The sequence below is a fragment of the Harpia harpyja genome, chromosome 1 (assembly GCF_026419915.1).
Source record: "Harpia harpyja isolate bHarHar1 chromosome 1, bHarHar1 primary haplotype, whole genome shotgun sequence".
Classification (NCBI taxonomy): domain Eukaryota; kingdom Metazoa; phylum Chordata; class Aves; order Accipitriformes; family Accipitridae; genus Harpia; species Harpia harpyja.
The window spans coordinates 93596593-93622038 of record NC_068940.1 but is presented as its reverse complement, the minus strand read 5'-3'; the positions used below and the strand labels follow the sequence as shown (position 1 = coordinate 93622038).

Here is a 25446-nt window from a genome sequence, read left to right as displayed (position 1 = left end):
AATAAAAAGGGTCTTGGGTGCATTCTTCAGATTTCACTGGTTGTAAAATGATGGCCCTGCTACAGAAGGGCCACAGAGGGACTCGAAGTGAAATCTAGTCTGGAGAGTTTGAAGAGACTGTTGTGGTGAAGTGACCTTCCTAACAGCTCCAGCTCTCCACATTGTTTATGGCCATGGCATCAGAAGCCAGTGCCGAATTAAGAGTATTTGAGACTACCTTTTTAACCCAGAGAATAGAGATGTATGTTTCTGATTTTTAATGATTTACTCTGTTGAAATTGGTGTGAAATGATCAACAAATCACGATGTCAAAATTTGGAAATTAATTTCTTTCACTGAAGAAAGCGAGTGCGTTTGGGGACTTGCATAACTTCTTTGTGGTATTGGAGTTGATGACTACCACTGTGAAGGTAAACTGGAAATGACAGAAAACTTCCTGATAAGCTGATATCACATGCATATATATTGACATAAATCCTAGCTTTTAAGTCCTTGTTTTGATGGAATTAATATGCTGAAGTGTGTAGGTATGTGTACAGGTAACATGTTAGATCTTGCCTGTCACATTAAGCCAATCCCTGAATTTAGCTGCCTTTAGAAACTGCAGACTTTAAAGGATGTATAATGCTCTGTAGTAATTTAGCAAATATGAAATGGCAAGAGAGAAAGATTTTTATAACCTTGTGAATAGTAGAAATAAGTCAAGATTGAAAGAGATCCGGGGGAAAAATATTCAGATAGGATGTATACCCTTCAGCATGCAAGAAGCTGCCCTTGTTAGAAACTAACTTTGCATGCATAATTAATTTGAGCGGCGCATTCTGTTTCTTACAACTAGAAGAGAAATTGAATTCAGGTGTTTGGTGAACATATGGGGGATTTACTGTGAATTTATGACCTGTGGTTTGAGTGTAAAACCCCAAGATATTAGCTGATAAAACTTAATGAAGCTTGTGCAGAGAAGCTATTTTTATTTGCAGTTTTGTAATTGATACATTTGGGGGTTTTTTTTACACCCCTCCCCCACCTTTTAATGCCTTATTCCCAATAAATTCTTTGACACTTAAGAAAAACAAAAGCAGTGTAGGATAAACCTTTCTATGCCTCCTTCCAGGTTATAGCTGCACCATGTTACAAGTACATTTGTAGTCTAACAAATTTGACCTCTTGCTCAGCTGATTTTTTTTCTCAGACTGACTATAGCAATTCTGTAATCATGCAGCAGCAATTTTATATGACGCTGGCCGTGGTTGCTCCTGTTTGTGTACCATGTCTGTATATGTTAATATCCATGTGTTTGCAGAAAAGCTATTCCATGGTGTCTCAGAGAAGGACCGTGTGTAGGGCACACTGGAAGGAGAGGACCAGCCAAAAATGGTTACACTAATGTAAGCTCGAGGACTGGTATTTAGATGTCAAAAAATAAACCACAGAAAAAAATAATTGGAAAAGACCAACCTCCTCTGGCAAGCTGGTGGCAGGAAGGAGACAGTGCAAACTCTGCCACTGCTCAGCCCTCATCAACCCAGCGGTGTGTGGGCACAGTCATCTGTGTCACTGACAATTAACAATTCTGTTTAAAGTGAACAGACTAGCAGGCTGTGCATTGGAGTATGGTGCTAACTTTAAGCCTGGTAAAGGGCATACTTTCATTTTATTTTACGTCCATGGCTTTTTGCAACAACTTGACAGTTTCTGTTTATCCACCCTCAAGGGCCATCCGAAACAGACAAATCCATCTGCTTGGAGTAAGCACCATGGCAAGAGGATGCTCAAGTTTCATTAAAAGTAGCAGAAGCTTTTCTATTAGATTATAAACACTCTGCTTTCTGTTGGGCTGTTTTCATCCTGCTCAAGCCATGAAGAAATAGGCTGATTTTGTAGACACGCAGCTAGTTCTGAACTTTGGCAAGGGTGGGTGCTGCCAACTAAGGCACAGCCACCAGAGAGAGGACATTGTTAATCCACAATGGGATGGAAATAAACTCTTTTTCTGCTCCTCTCTACCTGTAGACACAGGTAGATTAAAATTCAGCTCTTGATTTTAAATATGACACAAGTAATCTGTCCAAATGGAAAGGAATTTATTCTATACAAATAGGTGATAGTTATTTGCCAGCTTGAAGTAAATAAGAACCCATCTGTGTTTTATAACTGCTATCCAGAGATCTAAGCAGCCAGTCAGGCCAGTGAGTTCCTGGCAGCTCCAATCTGTGTTAAAAGATTTCAAGGTGTAAAGAACACTGTTTGTTTACTAACCTTTTGGTTATTCTAGTCATGTTGCAACTGCCTGGTGATGTTGTTAAGACCCTTTTCCATGCTTTTTCAGGCCAATAATTTTTTTTTTTCTAAAGCTTTAGTCATCCCTGTTCAGTAGCATGTTTGTATCTGCTTTATCACACTGAAAATCTGTCTGTTTTGAAAGGATTACAACTCTGTACATCAGCACATGACATCACACTGAGACATTGCTTAATGATCTGAGACTCTGATGGTCATTGCTGCAGCTGCTTGTTTCTGGAAATGTGTGACAGCTCTGGCCTATCTAAGCCTTGCTTACAGTTGCATTTTTAGCCCATGCTGGCGGGTGTGTGTTTTAAAGCAGCGCTCACAAAATAGTTGATTGTGAAATGTGCCATCTGCAGAGGGAAGGCAACGGGGTGCCAAGTAGACATGTGATACAAGGAGGCCCAGCGGCTCTGCAACCCAGGTTAGCTTTGGCCCTAAAAGCCTTTCCTTTATTTCTTTTAACACTTAATAATGACAGCACTTTGAAAGAAGAACATCACTTGCATCCGATGCTAGGAGGTGCTAATTGTCTTCCCTAAGTTCACAGACAGCCTGTTATTGAGTAGGCATAGGGAAGGGCTGTCTGGGCAAGCTGAGGTTACTGTAGCGAGCTGTAATTCCAGTTTTGCTAAAAAGTTTAAAACTAGCATAGGTCAAATCTTCAATAAACTTTGGACTCCTTCCTTTTCGCTTGTGGTCCTGAATTCTTGGAGGTGATTTGCCTTCAGATTTTCAGTTAATTTGAATGAAGAACTCAAACAAAACATGGTGCATTTAATTAAACTTCTGAGGACTTGCGCCATACATCTGCAAAAGTCAAAAGGCAATTTAAGCAGCAGGAACACCTGCAGCCCTGCATCCTAGTTGTCTGTTGATATGACCCTACCTTTCTTGGATGAATTCATCCAATACGTCAAAATTCATTTTGCTTTAGACTGGCTAAGGACTCCTCACACTGGATATAATTTGTTTAGGTCTGTCTCGAGGGATAATGATGTGACTTACATAAAGAGTTGTAGATAGAACATCTCAGGACCTGAAAAGGAATAAAGTTAGGTCTGCACTTTTAGGTTTGCACTCCAAAATTTTATTCGTGACAGTTTTTTATTGTGATTATGATTTTTACTTTTCCCTCCTTCTGGAAGTATTAATTGTTGGCTGGGAGTTGAATGAGTTATCAAGCAGGTGTACCAAGTGTTCTCAGAGTGCAGTGGGAGACATAAAAAACATAGTGAAAAAACACTGATAGTAAAATTAACTGGATGAAGGGAGGCATGAAAAGAAATGGGAGACAGCATGACAGGCCAGGATGGAGATGTGCAAGCCTTCGCTGGTGCAAAAGTTAGGGCAGCTGAATAATTTAACCTAGAGAATCAGAACAAGGTTGAGAAGAAAATGGAAACGAAAGGAAGCCAATGTGAGATACAGTCTAAGCCCTCAAATAATCTTCTTAAAAGTATCTTAGTCCCTCTTTAGCTGCCTACCTTTTCACTTTTCCTCTTCTAAATAAAAATGTTTAATTTTTTTTATTATTATAAAACCGCTGACTTGACCTCACTTTCTGTGCCTCACAGACTTTTTGAGCACAAAGAAATTTGAGTAGATACAGAAGTGGTTTTGTCTTTTAATTTAGCTCTTTCTTTTATATGAAATAGTCCTTTTTTATAATTCACTTGTTTTGCAATTTTCTAAATTTGGGTCATGTCCCTTGCTTTTCAGATAAAATAGAAATATTGTTAAAAGATTTATCTTCTCTGCCATTATCAAACCTTTTAATAACTTTGAATAACTTTTCTTAAATCAGCTTGACTTTTCTTTTTTTGTTTTCTCTGTCATTAGAATAAGTTCTTCCTAGGTCTGGAGACAAGTTAATCATAAATCCCAGTATCCTCCTTGTCCTTGTTGTTCCATCTCTGCAGTGTAAAGGGTGTCAAATTCATGCATTTGCTGTTTGGGAGGAGACATACATTTTGATTTCATGGCATGGACACTATGCATTTGCTTGCTATTCCTCTGTTGATGTAATTGTTTTAATGAATAACAATCACAAAATGTGCAGAAGTCCTCAGGTCTGTAATAATCCCTCCAGTAGCCCATTTTGGGGCTAGTAGAGTATGTCTGTTCCTTACAGGGTTTAGTTCAGTACTTCTGGGGTTTACCTTCTGTTTTTCTTTACCATTGGATAACTGCTCCAGTCTCACTTTTGCATTGTGATCCCTTAGAGTTTGAAACAACCTTGATTAATGAAGGCTGATTATTTACTGATCATTTTGAGTACTTCAGGGTGTTTACGTATGGCACTTTTCTAGTAATTTTGCACCAAAGTTCAATGACATTTCTCTTTCAAGCATATGTTCTTATACCTGATATACTAATACTTAAAGTATTTTGCTACATTTAAGTGCAATTTATCTTACAGAAAACACTGTCTGTGTAGAAAGTATTGGACTACTTGTTTGTCAGATTAACAATACCAGTTTTAAAAATCAACAGACCATTTAAAAGTATTTTGTATGTCTTGTACTGGATTGTGCTGATTGCATTTAAAATGTGCAGTGTATAGCAATACATGGGAAAAAACAAGTGGTTGTATAGTAAAGCTGGGCAGAATTAGACAATAAGGAATAAATTTACATAACATAAAACTGCAAATGGAGATAAGCTGTTTCACAAATTAAGTTGAATTAAGGAAATAGAATTAGCAACACACCTACAATGAAGTGGAAATTTTGAAAATGCCACAATATTTCATTTCCACCTGTTCTAAATAAAACTTTCTTTTAATTGTACTTTTCAAAATGGCAATTTGCACATAGAAGTTGACCTACCCTACAAATAAAGCATTTCTTAAAGCTCCCATTTGCAAAAAAATCAAAGAAAACACTTCCCTAAATTCCTTCCTTTCCTTTGCCTTTGGTCTCAAAGAAAAGGAAAAAACCCCCAAACCTCTTAAAAAATTAGCCTTTGCTAGAACCATGCTATTTTTTTCTTTTTGGCCAACCAAGCACTGATAAGCTCCATTTAATGGCACTGAAAAGAGTGGGAGGTAACGTCTCAAACACCTACAGCCTCCAATCCACTGCACCTACGAGTCCCAAAAGGCACGGAAAACAGTCACAAATGGACTCCAGAATCGTCTCTTTTCATATGAGAGAAGACATGGGATATAAATTCACTATGTTTATTGTACCCTGCATCCAAGAACAGGAATCTATTGAATTGCTTTCCGTTGTCTCCCTGCAGATTTCTCTTTTGAAGCAAAGTAATAGCTGACCATTCCTCATCAGCTCTTTTGAAATAAACAACGAAATGCAGGGTTTAAGAAGGCCATAAGAAGAGATTAAAATGCTTATGGTTAGTCTTGATATAACATATTTGTTTGTCAGGCTTCCTGTGATTCCCACATGAACATGTTTGAAATACGGTGGGCGTTGTAGGGATCAGGTACGAGCCGCACAGCTGGGAAAACGGCAACGAGATTAATAAATATCCACTTTCCCTCTGCCCTGTGAAATAAGCCATTCCTGTGCATATTTCATTATGGTTTCACATAAATCTGTGCTATGGAGAGCAGATTACCTGCAACAGGCGTTGTGGAAAAACGGATGCTTTTGAAGAATGCAAGGTTCTGGGTGTGCTGGTCAGTAGCGGCACGTCCAGGGCTGAGCCCTCCCCAGCCCTCCCCTGATGTCTGCAGGGCATCAGCCAGCACCAGTCTGCTGCCTGAATGTGTGCCTGTGTATGGCACTGTCAAATGGATTGCTTTCTACTGGCCTCCAAGCCTTTTAATGCTTTCAGGCTGATCAGTTTAAAAGACTTGTTAAAAACAGAACTAAGGGATGACAGGCTCTTATTGATTGGGGAAAATAATCAAATTTTATATAGGTAGGGCCTTCAGACATTGTAATGAATTTGATGTGAATAAAGATCTGACAGTACTACAGTTTATTGATTGAGAAAAAGTATCTTTCATGTTTATTCAGTAGCAGAGATCATTAGGACTTTTCTCTTAATTTCCCTCTATGTTAAGTCTGACACTAGCGCATCCATTCCTCTTCATTTCTAGGAGTAACGTATACTGAAAAGATGCCAGCAACTTTTGATGATTTTTAGAAATAGCCTTATTCATCTTATCCTTAAACCATCTGAAGTTTCTTTATAAGTCAAACAGCATTATTCATCTTTAAAAAACCAAAGATCTTTGTACTAAATGCTTGGAAATTATTTTTAAGTCTGTACTCGTGCACTGTAGTAGCAGTCCCGTGCTAAGAAATTACAGTCACAGATGGCAGTTCCCAAGTATATTGATCATTTCCATCCTCCCCTCTTTTAGCAACAGATCAACCCCTAACAATCATGACCGGATACAGCGCCTGAGACAAGAGTTTCAGCAAGCAAAGCAAGATGAGGACGTGGAAGACAGGAGACGTACTTACAGTTTTGAGCAGCCGTGGGTAAGTGTATGGAGCCTGTCAAACCTGGAAAGGCTGGCTGACTCCCACTGTCCCCAGGCCGGTCGGGAGCAGACCGACAGGGACGCAGGGTCCTCTGCCTCCACACTTGTGCCCTTTCTGTTGTCCCTATTTTTGGTTCATTGATGTTTATTTCACTTTTAAACTTCAGCCATCTCTCCTGTGTGCATATAGCATTATTTACTCTGTGTTTAGACCTTGACTCTGTGAGTTACTACTTGGATATTTTGCCTCAGAGGCGATATCAATTATTCTGAAATTTTCTAGGAAAATCAGAATAAAACACATACTAACGATAAATAACTTAGAGATAACATGTAACCTTCTAAATGGTATTTTCTCTGAAGCAGTATCACTGTGATTAGTTCTTTTCCTTAAGAGGAAGAGCTATGTATTTTCACAGTAAAAAAGGAGAGATATGCATAATAGCATGCTTCACAATAGTACCCCTTTGCCACTTATATTAGCCGAGACAGTTCTGTCTCAAGATATATGTCCTAATTGATCATTTAAATCCTGTTCAATCTGATCTAACGATGTGATACAATTATGTAAATCCACGTGCTTATCTTGTTTAACGTAATTGAATGAATCAGTGTTGCTTTTTAATCAATTATGTATCCTAAATTAGGATCCTTTAAAAATGGGACAAGTATTTTATTGTATTTTTGTTTAAAATTCCACAATAAAGACAGTGAAAAATCTGCTTGCATTCCCAAAAAAGCGGGAGCTGTATGATGACAGCAGTAGAATCTCTCACAGCTTCCTCTGAAGTGGGTGTAGGTGATGGGTTATTGTTACTTAGCATTACGATACACATGAGACCAAGGTGGAAATAGCCAAAGATCCACATCTGTGTGTATGAAGTCACTGAGAACAACCTAGGTAACATCATAATGCGTATGTCATCTTTGTTTGCCTATTGTGGTGGATATAGAAGATTTTTTGAATTTTGTTGGGTCTTTGTGTCCTTGTCCATCTTAAACTCACCAATTTGAACCTGTGGTATTTTTGACATGCAGCATGGAGAGGAACAAAGGTAAATGTATCCCTAAATGACCTAACACTGCTTAACATACTGTATCAGTATACAGGCTTCTCTTTTCCCATGTTAGAAAACCTCTAACCTTCTCTGCAATTGAATAAATAAAATAAACTTTTTTTTATGACCAGATGTTTTCAATTTGATGTGGTGAAGATAATGTGATGGCTTATCACAGTTATAGTGTAGCAGGTTTGGGATGAAAGTGGGCTGGGTGTAGGAGGTACTTTCCATTATGCATATCAACTGCTGTTTGGTCTCCAAACAAGAGGTTTGAGCAGCATTCTTGGGAAAACTGTGTATGAGAAAAACTTGCACTCTTGAAGACTTGGGAACTTAACTACTGAAGGTCATGGGCCAAATTGTTGTATATCTAAATGCCATAGCAACTTTAGACAGGCAACTTGGCTTTTATTATAGTTTCTTGTAATGAGCGAGGAGGGAATTATTTGGATGACAGGCTGATTACCTTAGGAATGGAATAATTTCCTAAATTGTGGGTCAGAACACTGACCTTTCCTTTTTCTCTTATTTAAACAAATGGGATCTCTATGTTTACTCCCCTTCTACAGATCATGCAAATGAGCTCAAAGTGACTAATTCAGCTTAATGTATTAATATTAATTCTGAAGCTTATTGTTGCTTTTGTAGGAGCTGCTCTGTTGTTAAATACGTAGGTGACCAAATGTTTTATTTTAGATAAGTACTTTAAAAAAATTGGCCCAGAGTATTTTTGAATTATAATTTTTCTTCCCCATCATGTTCTCTAGCCTTTCAAGATCACAATGCTTGGAAAGGATAAAGCAATGATCTCATCTATTTCAGCAGTTCACAGTCATTTCAGTGTTAAGGAGCCATAACCCTCTCTTAAGGAGTGTGTATTACTTTAACTTATTAGCCTGAAATGATGGACTTTATTAAGACACCCTCTCAAAACAGATCCAGATGTATTATTAAATACCAGTGACACAAAAAAATGCAAAAATGGTTTATAATACGTGTGCAGGAAAATACTTAGATACATTCATCAACATCGTTTCAGTCTTCTCCATCTGTAAGCTGTTGGTTACAAGCCACAGCAGTGAAAAGTGCACCAGTACGTGGACCGTTGTTGAAAAGTGTCTTTTCACCTGAGGGAGATGGGTTGTGCAGCCTACATAAACAAAAGGCTTTACATCCAGAGAAGCCTCTGAGCCGCATGACAGCAGCCAACTCTGACCTGGTTTGGATAGAAAGAGAGGGAAAACCCATCCACAGAGAAGTGTGTGCTATGAGGTGATAAGTAGTTTGCATTTCTCATTAACAAGCTGATGGGAGGGTTGAGGATAGGGAACAAAGTGCTGATGTGATGTGGGACTATTGGTTACTTTAAGGAAGTGTAAATGAACACAGTTTGCAATGTATGTAATGGATACTGATGGAAATCTGACAGCTCTGAGGATATTCAGAGGAGCTCAGTAGCTCAGAAACCCGCTAATATATTATCAAAATGTGAACATCACCAACTCCAATCCATCCTGGACTATTAATGGCCTGTGACGCAGGAGTCCAGTTACCTGTGACAAATACCTTCCAAGGTCTCTTCCACGGGTTGGAGGCAGATCCCCGTACCACGGAGCACTACATCATGCTGGCTCTGAGCAATACCTGTGGCAGAGAGACCAGCACCTGAGCCCATCCCTTTCTGGCTGTGCCCATCAGGTGAAGGTTATTTCTCTGCAGATGAGCAATGCCACAGAGCTGGACTTTTTGCCTGGCTGTGTTTGCCCTGCCAGTGAACAAAATACTGGGCTGTCTATGAGTGTTCATACAGAAGCAGGCAGCTTAACAGACACAAAAAGTGATAGTGCTGGAATGAGATGACACCATCTATTAAGCAGCGTAACATTTCTGCTCAAGGCCATTTGAATGATATACTGTTAAGTTTTAATAACTGACTAACTATCGCAACATTGAGGCATCTCTAAAATCCACTGGTTCTGCAACTGAGTCAAAGCTTTATGAAAAGGTTTTTGCATTTGTTTACTTTAAGATAACTTTCTCAGGCTTCCTGATATTTTTTTCTCTTTCATGGCTTTTTTATTTTCTATGTTTCAAAAAACAAGGTGTAAGAAGGTTTCAAGGGCAATACTGTATGTCTGATGTTACACAGGAAAAAAAAAAAGAAAAATAACATAAAATGTGATTAATCCATTTTAATCCTGCTGGTGTTAATTCCAGTCAGAGTTTGCAGAAATGTGTAGCTGGGCATGTAGAATTGCATGGAATCACAGTATGTCTGCTAGTATTTAAGGCCCTTGCTGTTGTTATGACATTTTTATACCAATGCAGGATTCTTTGGGGGCTGATTTTTCTGTTTGGTACCAAAGTTGAGCCTCTGGTTTTTGTTCTTTTCTGGGTAGAATTGGGTCTGCTGAGGTGTATCCTTCCTTGCACCAGTCCTGGGGTTTGGGGGTTTTGGTTGTATTTTGTTCTGTATCTTGTATTTTTGCCTAGTCACATCTTAATTAACAGATCCTCACCTTCAATAACAAAAACACAGCGCTATAACCCTAAACGTCATGGGAGTGAACAATCCAATTAAAAAAAAAGAGCATATTAAATCCATTGAAAACACTACAACTGCTTGCTAGTCCTGTTTGTAGAAGCATACCAATGATCAAAAAACCCCACAAAGATGCAAGAGGAACAAAACTTGGTGGCTTATTTCTTCATATTTAATTAAAAAAGCAGTGCTAAAAATGGAAAGTGGCAAATTCCATTCACAAATACATTCATCTCCAGTCATCCTGGATCTATTTGGATGGTGGGTGAAAATTGGCATCGAGAGAGCAGCTGAGCAAACTCTACTTTAAATATTTAAGAGTCAAATAAAAAGACTTTTTTTTCTAAAGAGAACAACTAGCTTGGTCAAAATAAATATGCTACCTGATTCGTCTGAGTATAGCTTTAATTACGTGTACAAATTTGTGAAAGGTAAATAATTGCATGATTTTCATAGAGGAAAGACTCCAGAAGTCCTAATAACAGACTTAGGCATGGCCTGATAGATAAATGCTCAGAAAATTTAGGGACCATGCTTTGTTTTTCTGCTGTTTGTTGGTGCATATATCTTTTCACTAAGACAGATTTCAAGAAAAAAAATTCTTTTTTATCTGTTTATGGTAGTCATTTCTTATCCCTGTATTCAAGTCTTTGACCTAGTCAAAGCCAGTATGAATTCTAAATAATCTAAAATTCTTTCAGTAAAAAAGAAGCCTGATTTCTATTGTTGTAACTTTGACTATAGCATATTAATTTTACCTGAAAAAATAATAATAGACTATATTCAAAACAAACATTATAAAGTTTATGTCAGGCTGTAAATTATGTAGAATTACTCAACACATTAATGAGAAAGAAAAGGTATATATCAATTGTTTCTCTTATGAATCCATTTCAAGAGTCTCTTTCAGGGTATTTTATTCAAGATATTAGGCAATATCTAATGCAGTAGACAAAGAATACCTTAGGAGCTAAATTGCCGTTTCTCCTACCCCAATCTGTTTCAGAGAGGAAACCAAAATTACGCAGGGCACCCTCTACACAGGTAGTTTCTCTTCAGCTGTGTAGTTAATATCCATTCTGTGTCAAATCTGAAACGGATTTTGTGAAATACCAGCAATTTTCTTGCCAAAATTCAGGCTCCAACTTTAAAATTTTATATTTTAAACTTTTTTCCCCCACTAGTTTCAATCTACTAATTTATGTGAAACAGAAAATGAAGATAGAAGATTTTAAAAAGAAATTAAATAATCTTGGTTTGTAAATAAACATATTTATAGCTCACAGGCATGCAGTGCATGTAAATACCCCAGGCAGAACTTCAGGGCTAAGTGGTTTGTTTCCACCATATGAAGATTTTCTTTCTGCTGCTGCTATACGCAAAATGGAAATCTTTATCCTGTACCACACCATTCAGCTTCCTACATATACACCATAGAAAGATACACAAAGGGATGGGATTTTCTTGTTATATGGTGTCTGAATTAATACACGCACCTGTTGGCAATTTTTAAGAGATTTACCATAGCAACATAAACAAAAAGATGGAAGTAAAAATAGTTATCAAGGACATCTCCCAGAAGAACTGAATGTTTTTTATCATTCTGAATTTTTATATACACAGTTACTGGGTTGTCTGTCATCTGTGCAAAGTACATTTACACATAAAGCAGGCAAGGTCATTTAATCTTATCTATTTCTAATTAGTGCTGAACTATAAGAACCACAGAGTTTCTGGGGGCCTTGTGTCTACCAACTTCCTAGGTGAACTTGAAACTTCTTGGTTAAACACAGAGCTTGATCTGTAAAAAAACCCAGCACATTTATTTTAATATTAAATAATGACCTTTTTTAATGACTGGAAAAATACTAAGGGACTTGTTCCTTTAGTAATCTCCCTATTAACTGCTTCTTTATCAACACAAAGGAGTTCTATCAGTCTGATTAAGCATTTCTCCCAGCTTCTCGCTATGGCAGTAGGCTGTCAGATAGGTGTGTCACCTCAACTGGTGGATCTCCTGTCACCTGAACTGATCGGATCTCCCTGAAAACCCAGTGCCCTGGATCGCCCCCGTGATCTCCCCTCTGTAATTCTGTGGCAACTTTGATCTGTGCCAGTCCTGGAGGATCCATGCTGCCACCATGCAGAGCTACCCTCCATGGGCAGAAATGCCGCCCTGCAGGGAAAGAAACTGTCTGGGCAGCCATTGCTTTATAGCTAGGAAAGAGAGGAGGGACCTTTATCCTGAAAATATGCTGCCCTTTACTGCTGATAGTGGTCAGTGCAACAGGAGCCATGGGGGTACATTGTCTGTGAAATGAAAAAATGTTGTTTGCATAAAGTGAGAAATCTTTGCAGCCCTGGTTTTAAATTAATGCCTCTTTGAGAAGAGCGCTGTGTAATTTTATGTATCTTAAAGCCCAATTTTACATGCTGAGTATTGTTTAACAATGCTGAATGCAATAACTATCATTGCCACTTAAATGTATTGTGGAAGACATGAACATACATTTATTTGTATAATGCAGCCTTGGTTGTTATTGTGGCCTTGACCGCATCCTGATTTAAAAGGTCAGTGCTTGTCATACATCTCATTGCAAACAAGGCCAGAGTTGTTATCAATCTGTACTGTGAAGACCAAGCTGTTGCCAGGTTTGTTGGATGATTTCAGGTCGTTATAATTGTACTTCTTAGCCTTGCGTTGATATCAGTGTTAAGATTACTGTGTTATGTGTATTCCTTATACATGTTTTTTTGTTGCTGTTGAAAGATGTGAAAATAGTTCAACTGTTTTTTTTTTTAATTACCTCCATTTTGTGCTGATATAAATGGGGTATGCATGTATATAGATGTATGTTTCTGTATATATTTTTTTTATATATATATATATATACACATAAAAGTATACTTTGGGGATTGAGACAAAATTACCAATTAGCTTTTGAAGACTAAGGTTACTTATGATATAAATATTTTTGGTTTAGACACTTTAATTGAAAGAGTATTGAAAAGATAAATCACTGTATGGAGATTTGCATTTTTCTGAACAAGTTAAGGATCCAGAAAGGAATATGTTAAGTCTTTATATCATCATAACCATATATCAAGGGCATTCGCTATGGTATCACTGAGGTTTTTAATGAAAAGATTTGAAAGAAAGGCCTTTTCATTAATAAGATGGTTGAATGTACCTGTCTCTGTGTATATATGTTATGTTATGGAATATGTGATTATATACAGATGCAGTATTTTTATGTCTCATTGCCATATCTTTGGATGCTTGAAATCAGATAGCAGATTCGATTATATCAACAGCTTATTGTAGATGTGAACAACATGCAGACAGGACTCTAAATAAGTATCCTTCTCAGATTAGTTAAGTATTGCAAATCCACTTAGTTTAACAGGGCATGCAGGTATTCATTCCTTCAGAAAATCAGATAATGGATTTTAGATGTTTGCCTTTAGACTCATCAAATTATAAATGCTGTCCATTAGATGAAATTCTTTGTGAACTGCAGAGAATCCAGACCTGACTCCTCAGATCCAGTCATTCTGGGCATGCGCTACAGCGGGCAGACAGGCGTGATAGCCCCTGCCTCTATTTAACCATTGGTTCCTGTGTGCATTAAAAAAATCTCTGAAGTTACGTTTTGATCTTAGTCCATTCGTAGTCCATTAGGGCTTTCAAAGCCTCTGTTGCTTTATTAAAGGCTTTTGTGGTAACTTCAGCTCTCTGCACGTGTGTGTGCATGTACGCTTTCTAGATGATGCATTTTAGTGGTTTGTATAAACCAAAATTGAGCAGCAGCTCAATTCTAGCTCCACCTGTTTGGTAATTTAACCATTCCTGTACTGAAAAATCCTTTAATCTGTTATATTTACAGTGAACTGAAAAAAGCGAAACTGTGTTTTCAAATAAAGAGAAGCAATTCTGATGCCATGTCTTATCTGTGATAACTACTTTCTCACATATGACATAATGTAGCTGCAAGCTTTCCAACATTGTTAAAGTGGAACTCATGAAATGAGGAGATTGGCTCTAAAATCTTAGTTTAAATTTTTTTATTCCTTATGGAGACGTTGAGATGGGAACTTCTGAGTTTCCCTCTGGTTCTCTGTAAGCTGCTTATAACCACACTGGAGAGAATTCACAAATAAATCTTGTGATTTTCAGGTAATCACTTGCTTCCATAAGCTGAGCCCTTCAATAAAATACCAAATGTCAGAAGACTCTCAATAAAGTCAAGAAAGTTAGAAATGTTGACATATGCAATAACTGAAACGCTGCTCTGTATGTGTTGCCCTTATTTAATATAGTAGGAAATCTCCATGGGAGTTGTTGGTTTGGACATACATATGTACAGCTTATTCATCTCTAAGAAAATTTCCCACAAGGCTGACACACGATCCTGTTTTCTCAACTTGTTGCTTCATCATACCATTCCTAAAGCATTTTTCATTAGAAATACTGTTTTACCAAGGTTTTTACAGAATAAATCTATTCTGAAGTAGACATCAATGTTGCATTAAGGATTCTCTTAAATAAGGTCTCCGTTACTCATAGTCTATGCTTTCACATTCTGATTCTTTTGCACAGTAATCTTCTCCTAACGGGAAAGGCAGTTGTTCACCAAATTGTACCTGTTGAATTCTGAGCCAAGACTGATGCTCTTTCTGTCTGAAGTGTATTGTTATTGAAAATGAAGTTTCTAAAAGTTGTACACCTGTTTCAGATTTGTTGTGTTTCTGGCTACATGCAGGTACTTGACTATATAGTAAGACAAAGGAGAAGTTTACATCACAAATGACAACTTTCTAGTTTCTAAAACTTGTCTTCAATGAAGGAAACTTTTGAAAAGCCTTTTATCTTGCAGGTGTTTGTGAGCCATTATGATAACTTTCTGCGGCAGAAATTATAATGGCAAAAAACAAGAGATGTTTGTTTTGAGGGAAGGCACAGATAAAAAGGCACAAAGTGCTTTAACAAAAACAAGTCTGAGACAAGCTGTTTCAGTCCCAGGCTCAGACAAGTGGTTGTGCTCCCTAACCTCCCAGTGATTAGACTTATGTGTTTTGAATAGAACTGGTAATTTTAAGGAGATATAGATAAAATAATGCTTTGTTTCTTTGTTAGGTGAAACCTTATTATTAAAACAAGAAAAGCCCATAACATTCTTTGACTTTTGTGGCACCCTATTTTGCAGCTGGGAATCACAAAATCTGAAGAAACTAGTAACATAAAATGAAAAGTGGTATCTCTACAAAAGTAAAGTTTTTCATAATCCAAAGTTTGAATCCAGCCATTCTGCCAGATCTCCACCAGTAATGCTCTGTATTCCCAGAAAGGCCATCCATTTTCACCTGCCCTCAGTATTGGCCTCAAAGTTTCAAATTGTCACCTTGTTAAGATGTTATCTAAAATCCTTCTCAGAGATACAGGATTCCCCATTGTCCATAAAAGACTTGCTAAATTTATCTACTTGATCATATCGAACCAGAAGATGTTTCCCTGTCTCTCAGAAAAGCAAGTGGTGCATGTCTGGACCAACAGCAAAATAGGATGGGTCTAATAAAGGAGAGCATCACTTAAGCATACTGGTGAGGTTCGAAAAAGCTGCTGTGCTCCCTCCTCCCTCAGATCCTCAGTGGGGTGTAAAACTTAGCATTACCATGGCTAGGCTAACTTACAGTGTCTGAAGATCTGTTCTACTGACTTAATTTAAATTTCAGTGTTACTATAAAAGCATAACCCATTCTGGACCAATATATTCCTGATGCATCTCAGAAATGGTAGGTCAGAAACAGAATCTGTAGCACAGGCCACTGTTACAGATCAGAAAATAACCTAATTATTATGAAGGAGCTACTTGAACTGCGTGTTGAAACAAATATGACTGTAGGTGTACAGTAGCAATTTAAATGATAGTTCTTTTGTGGGTATTTTTCTGCTTTGTTTAAGACAGTTTCATTTTCATTTTGTAGCCAAGCACCAAGACGTACTCACAGAGTGGCAGACACTCAGTGTCAGTAGAGGTTCAAATGCAGCGGCAACGGCAAGAAGAAAGAGAGAGTTTCCAACAAGCTCAGCGGCAGTACAGCTCATTACCCAGGTATGGTAACTGTCTGAAGCTATTCAGTGTATAGGAGCCTGGAGCTAATTTCATTTGTGGAAGGAAAATGTTGTACTTAGTGCAGACACTTTTATTTAGCATTGATATAAGGTGGAGTGTATTCAGTGTGGAAGAAGCATGAAATTTCTTAAGTGAGAGCATGTGGTAGCTGTTTATTTTAGGAGAATTACTTCAGAGCTGGTTTCAGTGGGATTTGATGACACTCAGCACCCAACAGAATTGAGACATTAAAACAAAGCTATTCTTTGTGGGACACTATCCAGTTTAATTTTCTGCAATTACAAAAGTCTCCTGAGCATGACATGGGTTGTCCCCTTTTGACATGTCAGATGATGTTTTTTCTGTTGCCTAATTCCTTACTGGGTAGAAATTCTATCTTTGTGATGCTAATACAGAGGAAAAATTAAAAGGACAAAAATAATCTCAAAACCTCAAACAAAAGAATATGGAACTGAGAAACTCTCTCCAAAAAATCAAGGGCCTTCAAGTTTCCGGTATATACATTTCTTCTAAGTTACTGGGTCATTAGCAATGGAATGCTGAAAAGTAATACGCTTTTTGTCTAAACAAAACTGTATTTTTAAAAAATCTTAGATGTTTTAAAATGAGCTGTTTGGGCAAAATCTCTTTTACTTGATATTTAGCTTTAAGAATTATTAACAGTTTACCCAAGTTGTACTGTAATTTAACTATCATAGTTAAGCATTACGCAAATAGTCTTTGCCTTTTCAAATATCAGTGGGAATGGTTGAATGGAGAGTCCTTCACAATGGAGGTTGGTGTCAAATTCCCTTCCAACAAGGTTGTATTGTTTTCTGTGCCCCATGTGGAAATGGTGTGGAAAAAAATTTTTTGTGACAACATGTGTTTTACTAAGTGTATCGTAACTCTTCTTTTGGAGACAAATAGAAGCTTCATAATCAAAGTTATCTAATCATGAACTTTTATCCTACTAACATCTTTGAAAGTAAAACATATCTCTCAGATTTGCATGCTGTAACAGCTTTCAGTGTAGAATTTTTCTGTTACGTTTAGAAGGTGGAAATAGAAAATGTAAAGTTACTGTGTTTTCTTAGATTGTTAGTTTGTTATTTTGAAATCTTTATATTCCTTTTACTTCTTATCTCTACCTTCCTTCTGCAGTGGCCACACCTATTAATGCCATCTTGTTTTTCCTGAGAAATTCTCTTTCAGTTTTGCTAGCCCCAGTAACACACCGATTGAGTGGAAGAGCACAGATGCTAGTGTCGCTTTTAAGTTGGGGGTTTATTTTTAGTTTTAAAACTATGATTCTTAAAACTCGCTTCCTCTCTTCTGCTCAATCACTGGCAGCATTTAAAAGTTGGAAGTCAGTTGCAATGCAGTTCCAGTGGCAGAAATTAGTAACTGTAAGGAGATAATTAATCTACAAGAAATTTGGAAAATAATGCTTTGGGTCATAGAAATGCTTGTTTTGAAAATAGTGACTGAGGACTTCACTCAATGTGGTTTTCAACATGAGAAATGACTAGCAAGCTAGCAATGCATGTTACTGAGTAATTAATGACAATTTCATGACTTTGAGCACTCTGGGTATTTGAGCTGTGCTGAGAGCAGACCAAATTTCAGGACCTTGGGCTAAAGTTGAGTGCTGTAAATACCACAATACTCCTATAACAAGCTGGTGCATCCAGTTCTCTAACTTTACAAACTGTTCATAACTCTGTGATTGATCTTTAAAGAAATCTTACTGTTACTCTGAAACTCAGATCCCAAGCTTAATGTTACAACCGTGGCTTTGTAATGATTAAAGTGTGTGCACTGGCTTCATTCTTGAGCTTTGTTGCTTTTCTTGAGCTTTGTTGCTTTTCATCTTGTATAGTCTCTAGGAGCCTCCTTTTTTTCCCTTTGTACATTCAAATCATTAGTACTGAAGGCAAATAAACTCTTGAGTCAATTTTAAAGGATCTTCCCAGAAAGAGAAGGAAAGTAGGCCAACTAATTTTGAACAAGTACCAAAAACCAGTCAGTAAATTAAATCAGTTCAACTAGTCATCCTTTTGTCCCATGTGAAACTGTAAAAGCAATGTTTAACTCCAAGTTAATTTTCTAGCACTTAAAATTTATCTTGCTCTAGATCAGAAACTGGACAGTTTCGTAGCCTACAGAGGTTTGTTCAATTTGCTCTTGTTCCAGGGACTGATAAAACATGGCTCAGAAACATTGTTTCTTTGTTGAAGTTGGATATGTGAATACCAGGAATAGCTATAAAAATTTGCATAAGAATTTACATTATGTTGTAATTTATGTTTTAATAATTTACATTCATCCTGAATAACAATTTTCATCCAGAGGTCTCAAAATCTATTATGAAATAAGGTGGATATGGTCATTTTCAAATTGTACATGTGGAAGAAGATTGCAAAAACATTAGGAGACCTTTTACTTTTACTAATGGTAGAAAAATTTTCTGGGTTTCCTGTTTCTCCACTGCTTATGCATTGGATGAGGCCACATCGAGTCATGTGTGTTGACATGAAAAACCATGCCATATATAAACAACTAAATTATTTTCTTAGTGATTAATGTCATGATATATTTTTACTGCTTGATTCTCATACACTAATTTTAATCTCAAAGTGGGTATCTCTTTTGCTGCAGCACAAAATTGTTTTACTTTATCATCACCAATCTTATTTTAAATTCATAAAAGCATCTAGCAGCTTGATAGTAAATTAAAGCTATTTCAAAACCATAATCTGTCTTCAAAATAATGTGATGATTTATTGTGAAAAGATATAAGAATTTGTAATTCCTATATGTATTTGATTTAATTACCTATGCCCTGGAGCCAAAAAACGAGCAAAAAGGTTATCTCTGCCTTTTCTTTTATGAAAGCTATAGCAAACTGAGAAACAGCCCTGATAGCACAAAATTCCTTAGTTATGGAAGTGGGAGGAAGAAACTCTCATCTGTGTAACTACCTATCAATAATGAGCTTTATCTTCTGACTTGTGCACTGTTAGAGCAAGTGTTTTAAAGATCTGCCTGTTGCATTTTTAATCAAGTGTGAGTCTAGATTCAAATCTTTCATGAGTGACTTTACAACTGCTGGCTGTTATCTGGTGTCTTAGGAAGCACAGCAATGTGTATGGTCTTTCCTAGTCTGCAACAGAACTCTAGTAGCACTTTTGTCTTGAGAACATGATGATAGTTGTAGCACTGGATGGGTTTTCATAGCATATTCCTCATGGAGAGGCCTAGAAATATAGTTCAACTCTGCAGGGAATGTTCTCCCAGCAAAAGAGGCAAGATGCCTCTTTGGGGCAGAAGAGAACGTGACTTCTGGAGAATGCTATAGCTGGGGGAAACCTGATGGCATTGCAGAAGCGCCCTTCTTTCCAGGGACTCCTGTCAATAACAGTAGAAGGGGAACCAGAATATTTATCTTAAAAGCCTCTTCCATTTTTCTTTCCAGGCAAAGCAGAAAAAATGCCAGTTCTGTATCTCAAGACTCCTGGGAGCAGAGCTATTCCCCTGGAGAAGGGTTCCAGACTGCGAAGGAAAATCCCAGATATTCCAGCTACCAGGGATCGAGGAATGGCTATATGGGGGGACACGGCTTCAATGCCAGGGTAATGCTAGAAACACAAGAACTGCTCCGTCAAGAGCAGAGGCGGAAAGAACAACAACTGAAAAAAAAAACTTCTTCTGAAGGGCCTAGCAACTATGACTCTTATAAGAAAATTCAGGACCCTAATTATACCCCTCCTAAAGGTCCTTTCAGGCAAGATGTACCACCTTCACCATCACAGGTAGCAAGGCTGAACAGATTGCAAACACCAGAAAAGGGAAGACCATTTTATTCTTGAGATGAAGATCAACCTATCATGCAATAAGGAACATTTTCATATAAAGACTTATATTTTGAAAACTTTTTAAACTGATGGTACTAAGGAATATATCCGTTGTCTGTTTCAGTGCCTTTAAAATTACAGGCAAAGCGTCGGTGGGCCTTATGTCTTTGCCGTTCTGTCTCAAGTGTTGAATTCATGGAAGGATGTTCCACCATTTGACAATCATAGCGGAAGCGAGCAACACCACCCCTGTGTACTGAGTCCCATAGCCCAGTCCCGTAGTTGTCAATGGCTTATTACTAGGATTTGTTGTAATGTGTTTTACTTTGCAGTGACTTATTACACCAACATGCAGCTTTGTGGCATAAAATTAATGAATTTGAGGTTGAAGGAAGCATTAACACGTCCTTTTTTATTTCTCTCGGGTCAGGAGGAGGGTTACATATCACTCTTGAGTGAATAAGGCTTAGCTCTGCTCTGGATCGCAGTCGCAGTTCTAAGATGTTTTATGGTGGAGTCATTATCAGTCTTCGTTGATCAATATTTAAGTGTCTGTATGCTGAAAAACTATCCTTCTCCTATTATGCACATACGCACTCTTTTTCTCTCTCTCTCCCCACTCGGAGCTTATTAAAAAAGCCTTTATCCTGACTCATGAGGAAAACAATATTAAGCTTTCGGTTATCCTGAGAATCCTGTTACAATTGCCTTATAATCTTAATACACAGTCCATTACAAATGAAATAACTGGAGAGAGACTATTTATAGTCACAGCCAAGCCCTTGATAAGTATATTTTACTACTTTATTAAAGATGGGAAATTATGAACAAACATACAACTGAGTTCTGCTTTGCTTTACTTCAGAATGAATTTGGTCATATGGCACTTGTGTCTAGGAAGAGAACTAGGGAGGGTATCATCCCATGGTCATCTGATACACAGTTGTCTTTGGGCAAATTTTGGCGGTAGCTTAAAGCAAGAGCAGAAGAAATCAAAGTTTTTCTTTGGATCAAAAAACTGAAAAGAAAACAATTTCTTCTTTTTACAGTTTGTGAAGCTTTGTGGAGAATTGCCTTGTGCTTCTGTATACTGTATTGTTGCATCATGATGCTACATTAAAAATAAACCTTTAAGTATATGAATGAGATATAAGTGGAGACAAACTGTTACACATCATCCTGAAAACATGTCAGTATCCAAAAATAAGTAAAGCAAAAAAGATTGCTCTTGCAGTGAGTAATATTTGAATGTGCATATGGGATACAAGAATTTCTTTTGCAGCAGCTGTTTTTATGTTTGTTGGTCTGAACTTCATCTATTGTAAAAAATATATCTGGGTTGCTGAAGTGCCTGCAAATCCTGATGTGAAAAGGCTTGAGAATGGATCTCAGCATATCGTGTGCAAAAAGGAAAGAGAGAAAGCAAGAAAGAAAATCATGTATTGCGTGATTTAAAAAAACGCCTATTTTTTTTTACTGGCACATTTTATTTTTGCGCCAACTTGTTTCTAGAATATATGTGAAATATCAGCACACATATCGTGTCTTTTATGCCTGTTTGTTAACGGTTTTTGTTGTTAATAATGTACTCCATGTTTAAAAGTTGTTATTAGTGTAAGCACAGTGACATTGGACGACAATAGCTCTTTTACGCAGAATTTACAAAACTGTGTAAAACGGCTTTCCATGTACAGATGAAATTTAGAATAAAAGGCTGTTTCCATCCTTGTCTTGGTATTGCCTGTAGACCCTTGTGAGAACTGCTGCAGACATTGAGTTAAAAAAATATTTAACAGATGTTATTTTATCGTATTCCTAATGGTTTGCGTGTGTCTTTCTGTGAGCACTTATAAACATCAGCAAAAAAAAAAAAAAAAAAAAAAGAAAAGATTTACAGCCCAGCTGAACACCTGAAGACTATTCTCAGAGGGAAAAAACCACTCAGTTTAACGTCTTGTGTTATTTTAGGCCATACCTGTGACATTTAAAAGGTGCATTCTTAAGACTAACCTCAGTGGCAAAAATCTTTCGTGCTGTAGCGGGAGTCCTCTCCCTGAGGAGAGCACTGTCAGAAGGGCACCCGCTGTGCTCTGGCCAAATCTGGGCACGTGTGAGGAAGCCCCCTCTGCACCAAGTGTGTGTTTTGGGCTCTGATGGGAGCCCTTCACAGGAATGTTGACATGGTGAAAAATGGGAGAAGGCAGATTTATGAATAAAGCAATATTTACAGTGCCAGTGATACTGTTTCCCCTGTTAGTATTGGAGCTGCATCTGGTTTTCTCCCTCTTCGCCTCATTCCTCCTTTTGTTGGACACTGCAGGAATGTCAATCATAATTCTGTATATGCACGACATCAGGCTGTTGCCATGGCAATAATAGTGTCAAATTATTCACTGTGACTTTAGCGTGGGATCTCAAGGGGAAGAGTAGCAGGAGCTGCAAAGTGGACAGGCAGCTTGTGGTGCCCAAATAAAGTAAAGGCACAATTTTGCAAAAGACCTAAATTGTAGTGGCTTGCAGTTTCTAGTGGGGAAATAATTGCATTTGCAGTTTTGCAGGCCTTGCTGTCTCATCTCCTGACTGCATTCCCAGATTACATAGTTTGATGTTTCTATGGAATTATTTGGACAGGCAAATAATTGTAAGCACTAAAAAGTGTATCCACAGGAATGGAAAACAGGTTGAAGTCCTTTTCAAAATAAGGTCTTTGATAAACTGTTGTAGGAAAAATGGCATATGTTTGGAAAAGTATGAAGTATGGGATGTTTTACATGTGAGGATGGCATATGTTAAAGTTTACCCTTCTATGAAACTCCTCTTCAAGGTGTTAACAATTTTCCATAATTAGATGTGTTCATGAAAGAAGGCAGATGTTCTCTTCGGGCCGTGTCTGTGTTATGTTAGTAAAGAATAAGGTCTTTTTCTGGCTTCGTCATCCTGTCTTCTTCCTGACATAGCGTAGACAGGATTTCTAATATTAACTCCCATAAGTTTCAAAGGGCGATAAAGAAGTGGGAGGGAGATATTTTAATAGAAAATGACCTTTAGTTCTGCATAGTGAATAGATTCAAAAGTTAATTGAGCTAACTACATTACTGCAGTCGTTTGTTTGTAGGCGCATTACCATTATGAGATTAGCTCTGTAACATTAGTGTATTTAAGAACGGTCACAGGACAAACTGTAAGGGAGCTTACAACATCGAGGAGTGGGTGTAAAGCTTGCACATTTTTCTCTGTTGAAACCCGAAAACCCCATCTGCAAAGCCTGCTGGTTTTTTTATCAAAATAATTTGTTAATGCTATTGAAATTCCATGGGAAAGTTTAATGTTACTGGTGCGGAAGACTGCTGCCTTTCTAAAAAAAAACCTACTTCCCCTCTTCTTATAGGGCCTCCTTGGAAACAAGAGTGCAGCCCTAGTGAGTTATTGCATGGGCCAGATGATAGTTTAATATATGTCTTTGAGAACTCTGCCATCAAAACCAGCAAAAAATGGCGAAGAGCCCAGCTGAACACGGTCGGAAAGTAAAATTGCCATTTATTGCTGGCAAGCAGCAGGAAGAACAACAAAACAAAATTTAAACCCATCATGACTGTAGATATATGGCCTGCCTTTCAAAGCTGTGCTGATGTTGCGCTCACTTTTGGTCTGTTTATGAGCGTCTGTAACATTGCATTTATCTGTGCTGGGTATGTTGAGAAGGGAAGAAACCTTGGCCAAACAAGGAAGAGATGCGCCAGATTAGCAGTGTTGGCTAAACACAGGATATTCTTGAGTAATTCAAACCTTTGAACTTGCGTTGTTGAGACTTAAAGCGAATTTGGCTATCGCGTGTCCTGGCTTGCAAGACTGTTTTAAAAATGTTTCCTAATTCTATTTGCCATGCCTGACTGTTTCTACATCTTTCTCTCCCGAGTCCTTAGTCTAGTTCATAGGAGTTGTGAGGAATCTGTCAGGAATGCAAACACAGAAAAAACCTCATCTATTTTTTATGCTGCTGTTGTGCCACCACACCCTGGCCTTCCAGAGTCAATTTAAAGTTCAGCCCTAACTTGGCAGAGAAAGAGCAAGGGTCAGAAATCCAGGATGGGGGACTGACTTTGTGAAAGTAGGGTTTGTGTGTGTGCATGTACATGCAAGTGAGTAAGCAAGTGAGAGAGAGGCACAGATTGGATTCATTTGCGTTTAATACATGTCCAGCTTGAAACTCTCTTCAAAAAATCTTGTAGCATTTCTTCAGAGTTTTTTCCATCTGTGCAGAATCCAGCTGATGATTTGATGCACATGGTTATTGTTTCATGCCCTCTCGTACATCTCTTCTATTTTGTATCAGCACCACACTCTCTCTTTTACATCTGCTGATTGATTCTGTTGCATTTATTTGTTTCTCTAAATGGCATGCAATTCACTCATATCCTAGGCTGCTTCTTGCCAGTGACTGATATTTCTTAGTTTTGCAAACTTATTTTAATATTTTTCTGTCCTTGGGAGTAGTGTTATCTTTTCTAATTTACACTTTAATCACATTTTAAAAATTGAGACTGAAAGCTTGAGTTGGGATTACAGAAAAGCAGACTAAAGAATATGGCTTTGATTTCTATTCCGTGTGCAACGCACACTTCCCAGACGACAGTTGTAGGGACCGTACAGGATATTGTCTGAATGAGATGAAGAAAAACATCAAGCCCAGGAGCTTTGGAGGGAAAAAAAAAAGTTAAGGAACGTTTTGAAAATACTTACGCCCGCTGCATGCTATCTACTGTGAAAAAAATAACAATTCCTTAGAAGTATCAGTCTCTGTCTGACTGGCTGATGGTTTCAGAGCTCAGACAGACGTGACTGTGGTTTAAAGACAGCTGGATGGAAGAGGAAGCTGCTTGAGCCCTTCCAAAGGATGCCAGAACCCACTTCCCTTGCGAATTGGCTCCCAAAATACTGTTTTCAGCTGCACATCTTACAGTAATGAAGGTCCGGGATGGGCTTACACTCACACATTGAACTGAAGACTGCAGTGGCATCTGTCAGAGCGGGAGGGATGACAGCCGCAGGTGATAATAGCTTCAGTTATCCAATTTTAATCTGCTTGTTTGTTGGAGTAATCTTTGTCTTGGAAAAATAAGGAAAGAAA

General features: G+C 37.8%; 1 protein-coding gene across 2 annotated transcripts in view; it reads left to right on the top strand.

The window, feature by feature from the left end:
* PARD3 (par-3 family cell polarity regulator) overlaps positions 1-22045 on the top strand; it is a 464571-nt gene extending 442526 nt beyond the window's left edge. For both annotated transcript variants that reach the window (XM_052805974.1, XM_052805967.1), the window contains exons 23-25: positions 6623-6743; positions 16334-16461; positions 19940-22045. In XM_052805974.1, the coding sequence (XP_052661934.1) occupies positions 6623-6743; positions 16334-16461; positions 19940-20333 (643 nt within the window). In that variant the 3' untranslated portion in view covers positions 20334-22045. The remainder of the gene's footprint in view (positions 1-6622; positions 6744-16333; positions 16462-19939) is intronic.
* Positions 22046-25446: the final 3401 nt, after the last annotated feature.